Genomic DNA, 20,979 nt, shown 5'->3' on the forward strand with positions numbered 1-20,979 from the left:
AATCATTTGAATAATTTTTTTATATGCAAAATAGAACAATTAAGATCTTGTATGACAATGCTAGATATTGAATCTCCTTGTGACAATGTTAGATTTATTATGAGAGGGAAAACTTGCTCCTTGTCATTTTATACTTTTAGTGAGGACAATGTTAAGAAGTTGCTTCTCTCTTTATCTGATGAGAAAACGCCTGGTACTGATCATCTTGATGTCAAATGTTAGAGTACTTTACATTAAATGAATTGCTTACTAGTTCACAGCATGCCTATAGACCGGGCCATTCAACTAACACTGCATTAGTGCATATGGTTGAGCAGTGGCTTACATATATGGAGGATAAAAGACTTGTTGGTGCAGTACTTTTAGATTTTACAGCTGCATTTGATGTCATTGACCATGATATTCTGTTGTCAAAGCTCAAGTATTATGGGTTCTCACAACTGTCTGTTTCACTGATAAGGAGTTATCTTAATGGCAGAACTCAGCAAGTATTTTTTAATGGTAGTTTTTCTGACAGTAAATGTATATCATGCGGTATTCCACAGGGCAGCTGTTTGGGTCCACTTTTATTTTCAATTTTTGTGAATGATTTGCCCCATGTTGTTAGAAATGCAGAAGTTGTACTGTATGCAGATGATGCAAGTTTATTTTGTGCATCTCCTTCAATCACTAATTTAAGTCTGAACCTTCAAAACCAATTAAATTTGATTATCAACTGGGTTAATTTGAACAAATTAGTTTTAAATATTTTTAAAACCTAATGTATCGTTTTTGGTACTAAACATTTGTTAAATAAACCTTGTAACCTAAATTTGACTATTGAAACAATTTTGGTTGAGCAGGTTACTAAAATTAAACTCTTGGGTGTCAAGCTGGATAATCAGCTCTCATGGACTGATCAGATAAATCATATTGTTTCTAGGATGGGCAGAGGCATTGCTTTGTCTAGGAAGTGTGTGCCGTTTTGTCCACCCTCAGTCATGAGAACAGTTGTCCAGTCTCTGGTCTTGTCACACCTGGAGTACTGCTCAGTTATTTGGTCCAGTGCTACACAGGAGCACTTGAAAAAACTTCACCTTGCACAGAATAGAGCTGCCAGGGTAGCTCTTGGCTGTTCGTACAGGACCAGTGTGAATGAGATGCACACTATATTAGTATGGCTGAAGGTACAGGATAAGGTAAAGATAAGTCTTCTGTGCTATATGCATAATGCCATCTATAAAAATAATCCCAGATTTTGTGGATAAATTGGTGTACAGTGGGTATTGCCACCAACATGTTACTCGGCAGGTCAGCTCTGGTGATTTAGTTGTTCCTTTTGCACAGTCAAATTGTATGAGGAGAACTGTACTGTTTAGATCCTCGGTAGCTTGGAATCAACTGTCAATGTGTATAAGACAAATAAGTAACAGATATTATTTTAAAAAGATGGTGAAAAAATGTATGATTTGTAATGAAAATTAAGTGTAATGACTCAAATTGAATTGTATTTATTTTTTTATACACATATTGTAAAAAGTGTGGTGTGATTTTGTAAAATGGACCCCAGGAAGATTAGCGACCACTCGTGGAAGCTAATGGGGTTCCAAATAAATAAATAAATAAATAAACTAAAGTCATCTGTAATATTTATTGTGGCCAAAAGTATTGGGACATTTGACTTTTCTATCCCAAACTGTTACCACATACTCAGAGGCACCCAATTGTACAGGACGACACGCTACATGTTCAGAGTCAGTACCTGACTTTACTAACATCCATGTGACTGCATGAATCTTACACAAAATGTCCACAAACTCTAGTAGAACATCTTCCCAGAAGAGTGGAGCTTTTATATTATAACAGTAAATAGAGACTGAATGTGGAACGGGATGTTCAGAAAGCACAAAGTTATCGTCATCATTGTCATGCTGGAACAGGTTTTGGGTCTCCTAGTTCAAGTGAAGGGAAAGTTTCATGCTCCAGCATACAAAGATGTTCTATACCACTTTGTGGTAACAGTTTGTGGTAACTTTGTGGAGAAGACCTACGAATGGCTGGAAAAGTCAGGAGTCCCAAAAGCTTTGGCTATAGAACTTCGTTTATGTAGTGATTATAACTTTATCAGCGTAACAAAAGATACAAACTGCTGCGTTTTCACCTCACCCTTCTGCAGGACCTCAATATTCTGCTCATCAAAATCATCACAGAAGGGCATTGTAAATCCTGTGTGTGTGTGTGTGTGTGTGTGTGTGTGTGTGTGTGTGTGTGTGTGTGTGTGTGTGTGTGTGTGTGTTTAACTGCTCAATAATGTCTGAGTGGCATCTAAAAGTGCCAACGTTTGTTTGTGTTGCAGGAAACAAGAGCTGCTGACCATCTCAAATAGTCCTCTGGGAGAATGTCCACCATCACCCCCACGCACTGCACCACCCACCATGAAGGTGAGTGCAGTAACATCAGCTCGTCTGTCTGTCTGTCTGTCTGTCTGTCTGTCTGTCTGTCTGTCTGTCTGTCTGTCTTCTCTCTCTCTCTCTCTCTCTCTCTCTCTCTCTCTCTCTCTCTCTCTCTCTCTCTCTCTCGCTCTCAGCCCTGAAGCTCACCTGTGCACTATTTAATGTAATTCCATGCAAAGACACTCCATTATTTAATTATATACATTATTTAAATGTGACTATTACCGACACATGTAAGATGTTGCTATAACGTGTATTACTGAAACGTGTATCACTGAAACGCGTATAACGTGTGTTACTGAAACGCGTGGAGCGCGTGTTACTGAAACGCGTGGAGCGCGTGTTACTGAAACGCGTGGAGCGCGTGTTACTGAAACGCGTGGAGCGCGTGTTACTGAAACGCGTGGAACGCGTGTTACTGAAACGCGTGGAGCGCGTGTTACTGAAACGCGTGGAGCGCGTGTTACTGAAACGCGTGGAGCGCGTGTTACTGAAACGCGTGGAGCGCGTGTTACTGAAACGCGTGGAACGCGTGTTACTGAAACGCGTGGAGCGCGTGTTACTGAAACGCGTGGAGCGCGTGTTACTGAAACGCGTGGAACGCGTGTTACTGAAACGCGTGGAGCACGTGTTACTGAAACGCGTGGAGCGCGTGTTACTGAAACGCGTGGAGCGCGTGTTACTGAAACGCGTGGAGCGCGTGTTACTGAAACGCGTGGAGCGCGTGTTACAGAAACGCGTGGAGCGCGTGTTACTGAAACGCGTGGAGCGCGTGTTACAGAAACGCGTGGAGCGCGTGTTACTGAAACGCGTGGAGCGCGTGTTACAGAAACGCGTACAGCGCGTGTTACAGAAACGCGTAGAGCGCGTGTTACTGAAACGCGTGGAGCGCGTGTTACTGAAACGCGTGGAGCGCGTGTTACAGAAACGCGTAGAGCGCGTGTTACTGAAACGCGTGGAGCGCGTGTTACTGAAACGCGTGGAGCGCGTGTTACTGAAACTCGTGGAGCGCGTGTTACAGAAACGCGTACAGCGCGTGTTACAGAAACGCGTACAGCGCGTGTTACAGAAACGCGTAGAGCGCGTGTTACTGAAACGCGTACAGCGCGTGTTACAGAAACGCGTAGAGCGCGTGTTACTGAAACGCGTAGAGCGCGTGTTACTGAAACGCGTGGAGCGCGTGTTACTGAAACTCGTGGAGCGCGTGTTACAGAAACGCGTAGAGCGCGTGTTACTGAAACGCGTAGAGCGCGTGTTACTGAAACGCGTAGAGCGCGTGTTACTGAAACGCGTGGAGCGCGTGTTACTGAAACGCGTGGAGCGCGTGTTACTGAAACGCGTGGAGCGCGTGTTACAGAAACGCGTACAGCGCGTGTTACTGAAACGCGTGGAGCGCGTGTTACTGAAACGCGTGGAGCGCGTGTTACTGAAACGCGTAGAGCGCGTGTTACTGAAACGCGTGGAGCGCGTGTTACTGAAACGCGTGGAGCGCGTGTTACTGAAACGCGTGGAGCGCGTGTTACAGAAACGCGTACAGCGCGTGTTACAGAAACGCGTAGAGCGCGTGTTACAGAAACGCGTACAGCGCGTGTTACAGAAACGCGTAGAGCGCGTGTTACTGAAACTCGTGGAGCGCGTGTTACAGAAACTCGTGGAGCGCGTGTTACAGAAACGCGTACAGCGCGTGTTACAGAAACGCGTAGAGCGCGTGTTACTGAAACGCGTAGAGCGCGTGTTACTGAAACGCGTGGAGCGCGTGTTACTGAAACTCGTGGAGCGCTTGTTACAGAAACGCGTACAGCGCGTGTTACAGAAACGCGTCGAGCGCGTGTTACTGAAACGCGTGGAGCGCGTGTTACTGAAACGCGTGGAGCGCGTGTTACTGAAACGCGTGGAGCGCGTGTTACAGAAACGCGTGGAGCGCGTGTTACTGAAACGCGTAGAGCGCGTGTTACTGAAACTCGTGGAGCGCGTGTTACAGAAACGCGTAGAGCGTGTTACAGAAACGCGTACAGCGCGTGTTACAGAAACGCGTAGAGCGCGTGTTACTGAAACGCGTAGAGCGCGTGTTACTGAAACGCGTAGAGCGCGTGTTACTGAAACGCGTAGAGCGCGTGTTACTGAAACGCGTAGAGCGCGTGTTACTGAAACGCGTAGAGCGCGTGTTACTGAAACGCGTAGATCGCGTGTTACTGAAACGCGTAGATCGCGTGTTACTGAAACGTGGCGATAAAAAAAAAACCTTAATAATACCAATAATAAATATATAATTAAATAAAGCGGCATATAATAATGACAATAATAATAATGATGATGATTAATTACATAATAGTGAATGCATAATAATATGTATGTATGTAAAAAATTATATAATATACAATCAAATATAGCTGCAATATTAATAAAAATAATAATATTAATGATAATATTAACAATAATTAAATACTTTAATAAAATAATTGAGTAATTGAATAATAATGAATTGTAATAAGTTGTCATTTTATTTACTGTTATAAAATAATATTTAAAAAATATATAGTAACATATAATAATAACAATAGTAATTACAATAATAATTAATAAATAAATAATTAATAATAACAATAGTTGAATACATAAAGAAAACTGGTGTTTGGATTTTGACTATTGCAAACAAATTAAATAAATGAATAAATAAATGAATGAATGAATAAATAAATAAATAAATAAATAAAACTATAAAAAAAAATTACTGTTGCTATTCTGGAGCAAGCAAACATTTATTTCAATGAGTTGCTTCCCCCAAAAGTGCACACGTCCTTACAGGCCCACCCTGCCCCCCTGCCCCCCTGCGCCCCCCTGCCCTATACACTATCCATTACACTTCATATGCTTTATTTATTATGTGTTATGGAGTTCAGAAACAGATAATGATGGTCAAGGACAGAATCAGAGACTAAGAGAAAAAGAGAGACAGAGGTGGTAAATGAATGAGAGAGAGAGAGAGAGAGAGAGAGAGAGAGAGAGAGAGAGAGAGAGAGAGAGAGAGAGAGAATGTGTGATTCATCACAGTACAGCGTAGACAGTAATTAAGTTGACCCCTGAAGTCATGATCCTGTTATCTCCAGAGAAATCGAGCTGTTTTTTTTAGGCGACTTATAAATAAATCCTCGATCATCAATCGAAATGATTACGAAGTCACATGATGAAAACGAAACCCGTTAATGAAGCCATTGCCACTTCAAAGCAGAACTTCCTGTGAGCGAAGTACGAACTTCAGTACGCTTCACACTGCGGTACGAAAAAGTCACAATCGCACAATTAATGTGTGAAAATCTACTCATATGTTCATAAATACTCGCACATCCGTTTCCTTCGTCTTGACAGGGTGCTGCTAATGCAGGCAAATTCAGACCCTGGGCGGCCAGAAGTATTGGGACACCTTTATTTATTTAAAAAAGATTTTACCACATGTGACTCTTCTCGACAAAGTTGGAAACACAAAACACCTTTGTGTCTGAATGATATCTCACACAAATCTCCACACAATGTAGTGGAACACCTTCTTAAAGAGTGGAGCTTTTCATAAGAGCAAACGGGGACAAAATGTGGAATGGATTGTTTAAAAAGCACATGAATCTTATGCTCAGGTGTCCACAAACCTTTTAAAAAAAAAACCAGTAGATCATGTAGGTGTGTTGGGTTTCTGTAAAAACAGCTGCTTTCTGAGGAAGGAAAAAAAAACATTTCTGAGGAGAAGGTTTTCTGAGAAATCATCTAATGTTTACTGCAGCATACCTCACAGCTCCATTCTGCTCCACTCTGCTCCACTCTGCTCCACTCTGCTCCACTCTACTCCACTCTGCTCCACTCTGCTCCATTCTGCTCCACTCTGCTCTATTCTGCTCCACTCTGCTCCACTCTGCTCCACTCTACTCCATTCTGCTCCACTCTGCTCTATTCTGCTCCACTCTGCTCCACTCTGCTCTATTCTGCTCCACTCTGCTCTATTCTGCTCCACTCTGCTCCACTCTGCTCCACTCTACTCCATTCTGCTCCACTCTGCTCTATTCTGCTCCTCTCTGCTCCACTCTGCTCCACTCTGCTCCATTCTGCTCCACTCTGCTCCACTCTTCTCCACTCTGCTCCACTCTGCTCCATTCTGCTCCACTCTGCTCTATTCTGCTCCACTCTGCTCCACTCTGCTCTATTCTGCTCCACTCAGCTCCACACCGACTTTATTACTTTATATATGGCTGAAAATGACATCATCATTGATTTATATGATCTAATCTAATATAATGTCTAATACAGTGTCTTGTCTAATGCAGTGTCTAATGTAGTGTAATATCTAATGCAGTGTCTAGTTTAATGCAGTGTCTTTTCTAATAGTATCTAATCCGATATAATGTTTAATCGAATACAGTATCTGATCTAATGCACTGTCTAGTCTCATAAAATGTTTAATAGTGTCCAATAAAAAGCAGTGTCGAGATAAAAAATGTGTCTAATCTAATGCAGTGGCTAACACATGTCTAACTGAATACATTGCCTAATGCATTAGTGTCTAATCTAATGCAATTTTGTAATACATTGTCTTATATATCTAATTTAATGCAGTGTCTGGTCTAATAATGTGTCTACTCTGAAGCAATGTGTAACAGTATCTAATCAAATGCTTTGTCTAATCTAATACAGAGTTTAATCCAATGCAGTGTGTAATACAAAACACTGTGAAATACATTGTTTAATCTAATGCTGTGTCTAGCCTAATAATGTGTCTAATCTAATGTGGTGTCTAACACAGTGTCTAGTCTAATACAGTATCTAAACTAATGCAGTGTCTATTCTAATAGTTTTTAATCCAATATAGTGTCTAGTCTAATAAAGTGTCTAATCTAATCGTTTTTAAACCAATATAGTGTCTAGTCTAATACAGTGTCTAATCTAATAGTTTTTAATCCAATATAGTGTCTAGTCTAATACAGTGTCTAATCTAATGCAGTGCCTAACACAGTGTCTAGTCTCATGCAGTGTCTAATCTAATGCAGTGTCTAATACAGTGTGGAGTCTGATAATGTGTAATATAGTGTGGCCTGTAATTTTTTTCATGCCTGTTCACTGGGTCTGGTTACAGCAGTGATTTTAATCCTAAATAATAATGTCAAACCTGAAGTCTAATCTAAAGTTGTTGATTTGTTTTCATAATTAGTAAATAGTTATAGTACATAAAGTTATAGAGTGTAGAGCTGTAAAGTATCGAGTATATAAAACAACCAGAAGAGGTGTATAAAATAATTTCCTACACATTAAATGTACCACGCATTTGTGTAAAAACCATAAACAAAGAGAGAAAATGAAGCATCACAGTGACATCAGCAAGACTACAACGTGCTTCAAAACCTCACCAGAAATGCTGTCAGCAGCCCTACAGTAATATTAGAACAAGGAGTGTCAGGAATATTCGACGATATCTGACTGATTACACTGCACGTGACAACAATCTCATATCGTTACTTCTTGGAGACAGGGCAGGGCGGCTAGACGGAAACGCTTTTCACAAAAATCGTCTTATCTCCGTACAATGTGGTAAAACATGTCAGTGGTTTGATAAGACAAATTTCTAAAGATATAATAATCCTATTAATTTCTAACGGTATGAAAATGACAAATGTGTTGTAAAACCTGTAACATTGAATAACAATCAATAAAATATACATTGTATTAATGTACCTACTGTACATGAATCTTTATACTGACATAGTTCTGCTGATTCATCCATTTCGTGCATCTTTACACACACACACACACACACACACACACACACACACACACACACACACACACACACACACACACACACACGCGCATCACATAATCTAATAGTCTTCATGAACATAATCTAATATAGTATCTAATAGTGTCTAATCAAATGCAATTTCGTATACAGTGTCTAATTTAATATGGTGTTTAATCAAGTGCATTGTCTAATACAGTGTCTAATCTAATGCAGTGTCTTATCTAATATGGTGTCTGATCAAATTCAATGTCTAATAGTGTCTAATCTAATGCAGTGTTAAATAGAATATATTGTGTCAAATATAGTGTTTAATACAATGTCTAATCAAGTGCAATGTCTTATACAGAGTATTAGATCGAACACTGCAATGGATTAGACACTGTATTAGACAATACACTTAATGAGACACTGCAATAGAATAAGGCAATGTGTTAGATTAGACACCGCATTAGACATGGCACTTAATTAGACATTTTGATATTAGACACTGTATGAGACATTGCATTTGATTAGACACTGCATTAGACAATTTTGGCTTTGAAACAGCTTTACATTAGACACTGCATTAGATAAAACACAATATTAGATGCTGCATTAGAGTAAACAGTGTTTTCTCAGTTTATAATCTAATGTGTCTCTAATAGTGTCCAATCAAGTACAATTTAACAAATCTAATGCAGTATTTAACCTAATAGTGTTGCTTATATATTGTCTAATAGTGTCCAATCAATTACAATGTCTAATACAATGTCCAATCAAATACATTGTCAAATATAGTGTCTAATTTAATGCAATGTTTAATACAGTGTCTAATCTAATACAATGTCTATTACAGTGTGTATTCTAATAGTGTCTAATGGCATCTAATCAAGTGCTATGACGAATGCAGTCAAGTCAAGTCAAGTTTATTTGTATAGCGCTTTTCACAACAGACATTGTCTCAAAGCAGCTTTACAGAAAAAATGTCTAATGCAGTGTCTAATGTAATGCAATGTTTAATTTAATAGTGTCTCATGCAGTGTCCAATCTAATGCAGTGTTTAACCCAACACAGTGCCTAATCAAGTGCAATGTCGAATACAGTGTTTAATCCAATCAAATGCCCAAACAAGTGCAATGTCTAACACAGAGTCTAATCTAATGCAGTGTCTAATTCTGTGTATAATCTTTTTAATCTAATCTTTTGAGTGTAGTTATAGTGTATATAAACCTCCACTTCCTTCACTTACACACACACACACACACACACACACACACACACACAGACACACACACACATTAATATAAACATCTCTCTCTCTCTCGCTCTCTCTCTCTCTCTCTCTCTCTCTCTCTCTCTCTCTCTCTCTCTCTCTATATATATATATTGCTAAGTGCATATACGAGTAGAAAAGAGGAACATTAGGTGTCACAAGAATTGTGCTCAACCACCCAAACAAGTACACACACACACACACACACACACACACACACACACACACACACACACACCAAGGTTATTGTTGATGATCCACACACACACTCACTATTTGGTGACCACTCTGAACTTGAAACCTTGGCTGTGAAAGAGGAAAAGGAGGGTGTGTGTGGAGCTGATAAGGTCTCCAGCGTGCCAGCATTTGCACTGTAAAGCTGAGGAACACGTTTGTGAAATGCGTTGCATGAGAAAAAACAGAGGAGAAAGGAAGTGAGAGCAAATATCTCCAGACGCAGACTGGTAGGACCAGTTTGAGGCATGGTGTGTCAGAGGATTACCAGGCGCACCCTGTAGTGTGTTCCTGAGGGGGGGGTGTGTGTGTGTGTGTGTGCGCGCACACGCTGATGAACAGTGCATGGTCGACTCGGACAGAAAGGTATGACAAAATCTGTAATCTTCAACATGACAGACAAAGATGGTGTATATATTCGTGTGTGTGTGTGTGTGTGTGTGTGTGTGTGTGTGTGTGTGTGTGTGTGTGTGTGTGTGTGTGTGTGTAACCAAAAGATAAACTTCATGTGATGTGGTTTAGTGGTGTAGACAGAACTGTTTGTAGTAAATAAGTAGCTGGGAAGGTGAAGTTGAATCCCAAAGACATCTCTAATGAATTGGCTTATTTATAGCTTTAATTACGCGTTAGAGGAAAAGAACTCTCCTGTACACGAGCGAACAGAACGCCAGAGATGTTGTTTCAGCAGAATTCATTACACTGGATCAGCAGCATCGTAAGCATTCACCGATCCCAGCGTTGTCATGGTGCAGAAACGGCGGCTTCACGACTGACTGCGTTATACAATACACCACAAGGCAAAAGACAAACTTAACCCACTCTCAGCCTCCATCATGTGGGAGGCAGTTCCTTGTAATGTGTGTGTGTGTGTGTGTGTGTGTGTGTGTGTGTGTGTGTGTGTGTGTGTGTGTGTGTGTGCCCGTGCATGTTTGTTCCTTATGGCTATTTACCGCAGTAGAACTCTGCCCACGCTTGAAGACGGTGTAAATACAGGCAGTGTAAATAAACGCTCCACGTCTTCAAGCCTAGACATGACCTACAGACACTCTTAGTACGGCTCCGGTAACTTTCTCTTAAATCCTGGAGGCGGAAATGTTTTATTACTTTACTTGGGAGCTTTTTAAAAGTCTGACTGTGTGGCAAAGAAATTCCAGTTAAAGATTTATGGAGGTATGGATTTGTGGAGTATAGAGTTATGGAGTTTGTAACTTTGGAGTTATGAAGCTTTGGAGATATGGAGTTATAGATGTTTGGAGTGATGAAGGTTTGGAGTTATGGAGGTTTAGAGTATAGATTTATAGAGTGTTGGAGTTATGGAGGTTTTTGGTATTGAACCTTTGGAGTATAGATTTATGGAGGTTTAAAGTTATGGAGGTTTGGAGTATAGATTTTTGGAGTGTTGGAGTTATGGAGGTCTGGGGTATTGAACTTTGGAGTATAGATTTATGGAGTTATGGAGGTTTGGAGTATAGATTTATGGAGTGTTGGAGTTATGGAGGTTTGGGGTATTTAACTTTGGAGTATAGATTTATGGAGTTATAGAGGTTTGGAGTATAGATTTATGGAGTGTTGGAGTTATGGAGGTCTGGGGTATTGAACTTTGGAGTATAGATTTATGGAGTTATGGAGGTTTGGAGTATAGATTTATGGAGTGTTGGAGTTATGGAGGTTTGGAGTATTGAACTTTGGAGTATAGATTTATGGAGTGTTGGAGTGTTGGAGTGTTGGAGGTTTGGGGTTATGGAGGTTTGCAGTATGGAGTTATGGAGGTTTGCAGTATGGAGTATGTTAGAGTAAGTTAGAGAGTATAGAATTATAAGATATATATTTAAGGATTATGGAATTATGGAGTTAGTGTATGGATTTATAGATTATAAAAGTATGGAGTTATAGAGTATATCGTTGAAGATTATGGCATTATAGAGTATAGAGTTGTAGGCTATAGAGTTTTATAGAGTTACAGCGAATTAATTTATAGAGTATGACGTTATAGAGCATAGTTATAGAGTTATAAATGATGTAGTTATAGAATATGGCGTTAGATTATAGTATTATAAAGTATGAAGTTATAAAGTATACAATTATGAAATTTGGATTTAGAGAGTAAATTGTATTAAATTAAATATATCAGCAATTAAGTGGCGTAAATGTTCTTCCTTTAGTTACTGCGTCACCAAATAACTGCATTTACATTCCATAAAGTGTTCGTTCAGAATTCTGTTGAAACCTGATTGAAGAATTGGACCAAAAACTGGTTTCATATTTTCTGTTAGTTTTTTGCCAGTTTTGGTTACACCATACTAACATAGCACTTGATCCAGATTTTTGGGTATTTTTGGAAATCATGTATTTTTGGTTCTTTGTGCCCTGAATTGTTTATTATGGAAGTTTTTTTGGATTTTTTTTTTTTTTGGGATTTCAATAATTCTTTTGTATTTCAGTGCATCATTAATAAATGTGTGAGATCTGCGTCAGTAAAACTGGACCATGCTGCTTTTAAATGTGTGAACACAGTAACAATTGTACTTTAAATTGATGCCTGTAGCAGCAGACATTCACCATAAATGTCATTCTTTAAAAAAAAAAATGTTTTATTCTACTTTCCTAGTCTAGTGCTGTAGTATTATATAACGCAAACCTAATTACGCTCTATCCAGTTCCATTCTGGTATATTTGTATGCATAGCAACTGAAGCATGTTGTGTGTTTTGAAGCGTCGCTGCCGTAAGTCTCTCGGTGTGTAAGTGTCGCTAATCAGCTGTGGAGCAGCTGCCAAGTCCACAGGGTGTACCAGGAGATAAAGAGATTCTGCATGTAGATCTCCACGTAACACTAATGCTATAGTTTCTCGTGTTTTTGACATCGGGTCCGGCGTGACGAGTGTCAAAGTCGTGTTTTTATCCCGATTCTCTGAGTTACGGTAAATAGATGAAATCTCTAAGGTCATTCGGGCGGCTGTTGGTGTTTTGCTGGTCTTTATTTGTTGACATTGTAACCTGGAGGGAATTAATCATTAACCAGGTGGCATTTTTCCCTCTTCGCGTCCCTCCTGGACCCTGACACCGGCTGGGTTTTTTTTTAATGTTGGTATGGACATCTTTGAGAACGTTTCTGCGATGATGATGATCTTGTGAGGGTTGGACCAGGTTAGGAGTTTTCTTCATGGTAAGATAGATTGGGATTTCTTATGGTTTTGCATGAATTTATTCTATTCAGCTTGGCATCACTACTGTTCAGTTGTTACCCAGTCATTTTGGCAAAATGCAAATTGTTTATTAGCTAAAATAAATTTTAAATGCTTATACAATACAATGCGGGGAAAGAAAAATAGTTCATCTGTCTGGGGAGTGCAAAAGATATCAATGCATTATTTGGAAGAATTTTCCAAAAATTTAAAGAAGATGGTGGAGCATCCTGGTTGTAAGTGGCAGGAGGAGATATATGTGGGCGATCACTAATCCTTTACAGGGGGTCCATGATTGTTTAAATTGGTTAAATAGATCACTTCCTAACAAAGTTAGATGTTTGTAGGGATCAGTGTTGTGCAATAATCGGGCAAATCTACAGTATGGAGTGGTCCAGAATCAATTCTTATATCTATTAGTGTGGTATTAGTCTAGAATCACTTTATTAGATGGATCGACTTAGTGCTATAAGGTTCAGGATCATTATAAAAAACTGGAGATTTATGCTTCGGTAGGTGTCCAGGTGAAGCTGGTGGTACGAGTCCATAATCAGATCTTTATGTATGAACTATGAGGTCAAAGAAGCACAAGTTCTCATGGCTGCAAGTTGCTAGTCAGTGTGCTATGAAGCTGGCGGAAGGTTTTTCTACTTTAATTAGGGCATGACTCAAATCAGCAGATGGATGTTGGTTGTCTGTGCAACGAGATGCCCAGAATTTGCTTAAAGTTAAACACTGCTATTTCACTGAAGACACGGTCACATCTGCTTTAGTGGTATGGAGTCCAAGACTTTTTCATGTTATGAAGATCTATGATGTGGTAGGGCTTCGGAAACACGTCACTATAGGAGAGAACACTTGGAGTGTTTAGGTGCTAGAATCACTTCATAATAGGAGCAAATTTATGATCCAGAATCAACTGTTGATTGAAAAATAAATGAACACTAATGTCATAGTTTAGTCTTATGTATCCAACACATTGTGATATGGCATGGACCTTTGTGGTGGTACGAGTCTAGAAAGTATTCCTCATCTATGATTTATGGTCTGGTAGGGGTTTTGGAATACTATATTTTTAAAAGTAGGTCTGTTCTTAATAGATCTTTAAAAGATCCCAATCATCTTCACAAGTAACTTAGAATTAACACATGAAGGAACCAAAGGTGGAAGAAAGTCCAGAATCACTCTGTTAATCCTCTGGTTGCTCATATGGTTAACAATTACTTCACAATAGAAGCAGTTTAATAGTGTGTGTGTTGGGGAAGAAGAGTGCGTCTCAAAAAGTGATTCGTTCATTTTCAAAATCTCCGTAGGTCATGTACAGGAAACAGAATCGAGTAGTTCATCTCCCGACTCTTCCAGTCAGAGTCGTTCGTTCCTTTTATCAAGTGACTCCCATATACGCTATGCAGGTATATACATATATAAATCTAAATTATATACATAATTATTGGAACTGTAGTCAAAGTTGGTGTATGTAGACGTGTAACTGATTCACTGAAATGATCCGATCTTCCCATCACTAGTGTATAGTGTTTAGAATGATGTGATGATAGCAACGGATCTGAGAGCTGTGAGAGTCACGTCAATATAGTGGTGGATCTAGAATGTGTTACATGGAAGTACCTGCTACTTTCTATATGGTCTTTCAGACCTCGATTTGTCACCTTATTCTTGTAAGCCCTTGGAATTCATGTTACAACCTCAGCAATTTGTGTATGTAGACAGTCCAGGGTCACGAGAAAACACCGCATGGTAATGGTTTGCTCAAAAACTATTGAAAAGAGATGGCAATAATAGCTTTTCTGCATGATCCTGAAATAATTAGGTTTGAGTCACAGTTTGAGCAAGGGCTCGATTTCATACAGATGCTGATTCTCCGACAATCCTTCATGTACATAATTTTTCGAATAACCATGACACATTCGATTCAGCATTCGGCATGAAAGTTAACGGCGTGATCGACGATTTTAAAAAGTGTGCATCGGACCGAGGCGTGTCCTGAGAGTCATATAGAATACGGATTAACATGGCAGAGGTAGAGCTGTAACTTCCTGGAGACAGAACTGGAAAAGAACATCTGGTTTTGTTTGATCTTTTTTTCTTTAAGTAAATTGATGATTTACTGTCTGTCTGAATGGAAGAAATAAAAGTGAGCTATCAGTAACATATTGAATTGCAGAGCACCATATTTTTTCCATCGAATCATGTTGTGTTGAATCCAATCGAAATCGGATCTCATGGTAATAGGGGTGAATCGTATCGCATCGGTAGCTCCTACATATGTGTCTTTAATGTATCGTATATAGAGTATACATCCCTATTAGATAAAGAGCAACAAATACACCAGCACCCCCCCACACACAGGATTCTTTCTCATTCCCGAATCTGTACGTCGAAGGCGCAAGCGTTAACAGGAAGTGAAATTTGTGTATGTTTTGCATATTCTAATGCTTCTTTGTTTTGTTTTGTTTTCCTGCTTTCAGTCTGCTGAGTTCTTCGACATGCTGGAGAGGATGCAGGTGAGCTTGCGTTCATTTCTTCAAGTTAATTCGGCTAATGCGTGACATTATAAAGCTGCTTTTAGCTGAAGAAGTGCGTATACGAAGCCTGTGAAGGAGGCGACCAATTCAGGTCCTCGAGTGAACGTCTCGAGTGCTTTCTCCATCCGAGCGAGCGGCAGGGAGCCTATCCATACCACGCTGATTGAATGAGCACACAGAAAGCCTGAGAGCGCGAGGCCCCTTCAAAGCTCCATCGATCCGTCTAGCGCTTTTCCCAGCGGTGGCTGGTTAGTTCGTGTTATGTGTTTTAAAAAAAAAAGAAATCTGGGGTTTTTAGCTCGTGAACAAGAATGACTCATTGACCCGACACCAAGTGTGTGTACTCCAGAGGGGGGCAGGGTAGAAAAGGGCATGTTAGCCAGGAGTAAAGGAACACCAGATCGATATGCAGAACACTCCTTTCGGAGACGAAATCAACCCGTCTTGATATCTTGTCCTGTGTACCATCTGATGAACGTATCGACTCGGATGCGTGTTCTCAAAAGCAAACATCTCAAGATCGAACAGCCCGAGGGCTTTGAAACTAAATGCTGGAAGGACTCTTTCTCTGAAAGATTGCAGCCACACAGTTAATTTTATAGCTGGTGCATGTTTTTCTGAAGGTCCTACAGTCCAGAGGAAGGCGGGTTGAAAGATTGTCTGATATATGAAAGAAAAGAAAAAAGAATCCAGGCTTTCAAGAGTTGATCTCGTGCCGTTCTCAGAAGCATGTCAGATGCGATGACGAGACATAAACCAGGTTTTAATGGGTTTAATGTGCTGTGATTTTAGGTGTCTGCAACACAGATATTATCTTGAAGGAGTTTGATCAGACATTGGAGGTTCTTCTTGTGAATATAGGGGATTTTTTTTTTTCTGAGTATCTTTCTAAATGATTCATGGATTGCATTTAGAAACACAGATGTTTACACTTAGATGTGAACATAACAGTGGGTGTCTAGGGAAGTGGTGACTCAGTGGTCAGAACGTTGCACTGGTTGATGGTCTTGGCACCACCAAGTGCTGTAAATGTAATGTCCATTTTAATATGCGGGAGGATTGAGTAAGGGTCTTCTCTCGTACTTACATATGATGTATACTATATGCACAAAAGTTTGGGACACCTGACTTCCAACCATATGTGGTTCTTCTCCAAACTGTTGAAGTACACAATTGTATCAGACATGAAATTCTTCATTCACTTGAACTAGGAGACTTAAACCAACTCCATGAAGATATGCTTTGCATTGGTTGGAGTGGAAGATCTCCTGCTGTAGAGCTCCAACCCTCCAATCTCACTTACATCAGTACCTGACTTTACTAACACCCTTGTGGCTGAATGAAATCTCACACATCTCCAAAAATGAATGAAGCTTATTATAACAGCGAATGGAGATTAAATGTGGAATGGGATGTTCAAAAAGAAGCACATAGCAATCATCTGGTCAGGTGTCCACATGCTTTGGTCCATGTGGTGTACTTGCAAGTGAAACCGACATAAATACAGTCAAAGCGAGTATTGCTATGCGACTAATTTGTTGGTACCGTTAAGGTGTTTTGAGTGTGACCCAGATGAGGATGGGTTTCCTTTTAAGTTGGGTTTCTCTGAAGGTTTCTCATGAAGTCTTCTGGAGTTTTTCCTTGGCACTTTTCCCACTGGCTTGTTTATTCTGGATCAACTTACAGGGACTAATTTATGATGAAAGTCATTCATAATCTATTTGCTTCTGTACAGCTGCTTTGGGACAATGCGGATCGTTAAAACCGCTATACGAATTTTCACTATGCCAAAAATTTATTATGAATTTTAATAAATAATAAAGAAAATATACTATATAATAAGGCCCACTTATATCCTGCAATACAGTTATATATAGTATATATATTGCATTTGGCAGACACTCTTACCTTAAAGACCAACAACTCAGCAGTTGATTGTTAAGGGCCTTGCTCAAGGGCCCAGGAGTGGCAGCTTGGTGGTCCTTAGATTTGACTTTGACATTTGTATCAGAATCTAATGTCTTAACAACTAAGCTACCACCCCCCTCTTTTTCCAGTTTCCTCAATCTATTTTTCTATATTTTTTTTCTCATGACCCCTTTAAGTGCTTTGAGTTACTGACCGGAAGGTTGAGTGTTCAAGCCCCGGTATCGCCAAGCTGCCACTTTTGGGGCCCCTGAGCAAGGCCCTTAACCCTCTGTGCTCCAGGGGCGCTGTATCATTGCTGACTCTGCGCTCTTCATAAATCAAGCGAATAATTTTACTGTGCTGTAAAGTACGTTACAAGTGTAAAGCACCTTTATTTCCCACAAGGCTCAGCGTCACACTAAGAAACAGGAATTATAATGAATTTCAATTGGACTTGATGATTTGATGTAAAATAGATTGAAGTAATATTGATAAGAAGCCTCCTGCCTCAGAATTAATCTCGAAGTAATTAAGTTTAAAAGGTATCCAAAAAAAATACCATTTCCTTTTTCCTCTGCTGTAAACAAACAAACAAAAATAGGGGTTTTAAAAAGAAATGGCACCTCGATAGTCAGAATCAGAATTCTTTATTCATCTCATGAGGAAATTGGGTTGCAGTTGCTCACGGTAAAATAAAGTAAAGTTTTAAGTACAATTAAGTAAAAAAAAATAAGCAATTAATTTCCAATCTTATTGAAATATACTGATTGAAATGTGTAGCAGCAGTGAAACAGGTGGCAGGAAAAGAAATCGTACAGTTATAAAGGTTATTGCACATGTAACTTATTAATATTATTATGTCTATTATATATTATGATTTTTATTGCAATTTAATTATTGCACACGGTGTTCTGGCTACTGTCTGATATCGTAGGTACAAAGAATCTGATAAAATATCAAAGTATAGACAAACAGCATTTTACAGACAAATGTTGTGTTAGTCTTCTCCTTCTTCTTTCGGCTGCTCCCATTAGGGGGCGCCACAGCGGATCATCCATCTCCACACCCCCCTGTCCTCTACATCTGCCTTTTTCACACCAACCACCTGCATGTCTTCCCTCACCACATCCATAAACCTCCTCCTTGGTCTTCCTCTTTTCCTCCTTCCTGGTGTCTCCATCCTCAGCATTCTCCTACTGATATACCCCATGTCCCTCCTCTGCACATGTCCAAACCATCTCAATCTCACCTCCCTCACCTTGTCTCCAAAACGTCCTACATGTGCTGTCCCTCTAATAAACTCATTTAGTAGTAAATGTAAAAAACCTGCATTGAACCATAGGAAAACTTCTTCACCATTGATACAAGGTAATTATCTGAAACTAAAAATCCTCGTTTGGGTTTTTTAAAATAAATTGTACGAAAGCTTGTATTCATTCCATAAACTGCACAGAATGTGGGCCAGACTCCTGTCCTGTAACACCATGGCCTCAGACGGAATTTAACCTGCTTTGTACAAGCTGTATTGGAAGATGCACTTATGACGATGACTCCCACGATTATTCCCCATTATCCCCTGAGCCGTGGCTCCCCAACCCTCTCGCTGCTGGATATCTACTGGCCTGCACAGTCTACAGGCCTACTTCCAGCCCTGAACACACACACAGACACACACACACTTCTGTATTTAATCTCCACCTTCAATGGCTTTTGTGTATCAAGTAAAGCTTCGTTCAAAGTGACTCGTTTGAGGAGTTAAATGCATTACTGTGAGAGAAGAGTTTTATGGAGAAGTTTCAGATAGAGCTTGGAAGGAAGCCTTGGATGGAGATATTTCAGTTCTTTAGATATTTCAGTTCAGCCTCCCTAGGTTCTTTACCAATTCTGTAGCTGCTAAATCAGATTTAAAACTCTAATGCTTGCCTACAAAGACCAGAACCACACTTAGCTCACTTATCTACGCCATGCTCCCTCCATCCTGCAAGGGTACAAGGAAGATGTGCTTCCAGACTTTTCTCTGTTCTGGTGCTGATGTTCTAATGCTTGAACATATGTGTCTTTAGCAGTATTAGCTCCACGTCTAAAGCCCCTTCATCTTCCAGAAGTTCTAAAATTCCATTTTTCCTGAATTAAAACAAAAGTTTTAGACCGATGGCGTTCTTCTTTTTCCTAATAAACTAGTATTAAAACATATTTATTGATGGAGACTGAAATAAGGAAGGTGTCTGCCAAATACCATCATTCTAAATGTAAATAGAGATATACTGTACAGTCCATCATTTTTTCCTGCAAACGTCCCTGTTTCTCTGCTCCAAAACAACTCCAAACCATTAATCTTTCACCTCCATGTGTGAGTGTGGAGGTGAGGGAGTCTGATCACATCTTCTCTCATCTTCTCCTTCTTACACAAGTTCTTCTGCAAAAGACTTGTTGTTCATTTCGCCTTTTACTGAGTTTGTTGAGTAGAAACAGGAGGAACGTGCACGTGTCTCAAACTCCTGCACTTTTCACGGGCGCTGTATATATGCATGTGCATGTACAGATTAGAAATCTAGAAATCATGGATCTGTGCTACAACTCTGCACATTGACCTTAAAGTTGAACCTAATCAAGATTTAGTCATTATTACATTATGAAGTCACATTTTACATGAAACCACGAATATTATTTCATCAGGTTTTATTAAGTGCATATTTATGGTTGAATCCTCAATTTTCACATCCTTTATAACTGTTTCTGAATGAAATACATGTGTAGAATCGAGCACATGGAAGTTCTGGTTAACACCTTTTACCTTTTTTGATTTTCTAATGCAAACCTGGATCACTACAGCTTCCTAAATATGAGGAAACTAAGAAGCACAAGGTGTGAAGTGTGTGTGTGTGTGTGAAGTGTGTGTGTGTGTGTGTGTGTGTGTGTGTGTGTGTGTGTGTGTGTGTGTGTGTGTGTGTGTGTGTGAAGTGTGTGTGTGTGTGTGAGAAGTGTGTGTGTGTGTGTGTGTGTGTGTAAAATTGTTTATATCTATGCATGTGTCATTTGAATGTACACTCTATATAATGCAATATCTATCTAGCTAGCTAGCTATTTAGCTATATATATATTTAAGGACAAACGTATTGGGACACCCACCTGACTTTTCCAGGCTTATATGATTCTTAACTATTTATAAAGTTATTTTCTTTTTACCCTTTAGATATATTATCTGTATATATTTTCTGTATTATCCATGTATATACAGTTTCAGCTCTTATAGATTCAACATACGGACAAAAGTAGAGACTTTTCCAGTTACATGTGGTTCTTCACCCAACTGGTACCACAAAGTTGGAGTATTAAATGCGGTCACATGAAATTTTCCCTTCACTTCATCCAAGAGACCCAAACCTGTTCCAGCATGACCATGCTCCTGTGCACAAAGCCAGCACCATGAAGATCTGCTTTCCATGGGTTCAATCTTTATATGGGTTAATTCTCCAGCTACAGATCTCAAACCATACTGAACACCTTTGAGGTGAATTGAAACGGCACTCCAGGCCTCCTCACCTCACCTACATCAGTACCTGACTGTAATACCACCTTTGTGTCTAAATGAATCTCACAGAAATCTCCATAAAATCTACTGGAACATCTTCCTAGAAGAGTGGAGGT

The 20,979-nt window shown here is 39.7% G+C and overlaps 1 protein-coding gene across 34 annotated transcripts in view; it reads left to right on the forward strand.

Moving 5' to 3' along the window:
* Positions 1-20,979, forward strand: part of rap1gap2a (RAP1 GTPase activating protein 2a) — a 113,291-nt gene that overhangs the window by 72,467 nt on the left and 19,845 nt on the right. For 9 of the 34 annotated variants that reach the window (XM_083547915.1, XM_083547945.1, XM_083547942.1 and 6 more), the window contains 3 exons: positions 2,336-2,420; positions 15,367-15,402; positions 20,164-20,196. In XM_083547915.1, coding sequence (XP_083404041.1) covers positions 2,336-2,420; positions 15,367-15,402; positions 20,164-20,196 — 154 coding nt within the window. Of the gene's footprint in view, positions 1-2,335; positions 2,421-9,696; positions 10,120-10,641; positions 10,868-12,549; positions 12,862-15,366; positions 15,403-20,163; positions 20,197-20,979 lie in introns of those variants that run through there. The other 25 variants (XM_083547916.1, XM_083547918.1, XM_083547917.1 and 22 more) reach the window with 17 other exon arrangements.

Source organism: Silurus aristotelis (assembly GCF_946808225.1).
Source record: "Silurus aristotelis genome assembly, chromosome: 8".
Taxonomy (NCBI): Eukaryota; Metazoa; Chordata; class Actinopteri; order Siluriformes; family Siluridae; genus Silurus; species Silurus aristotelis.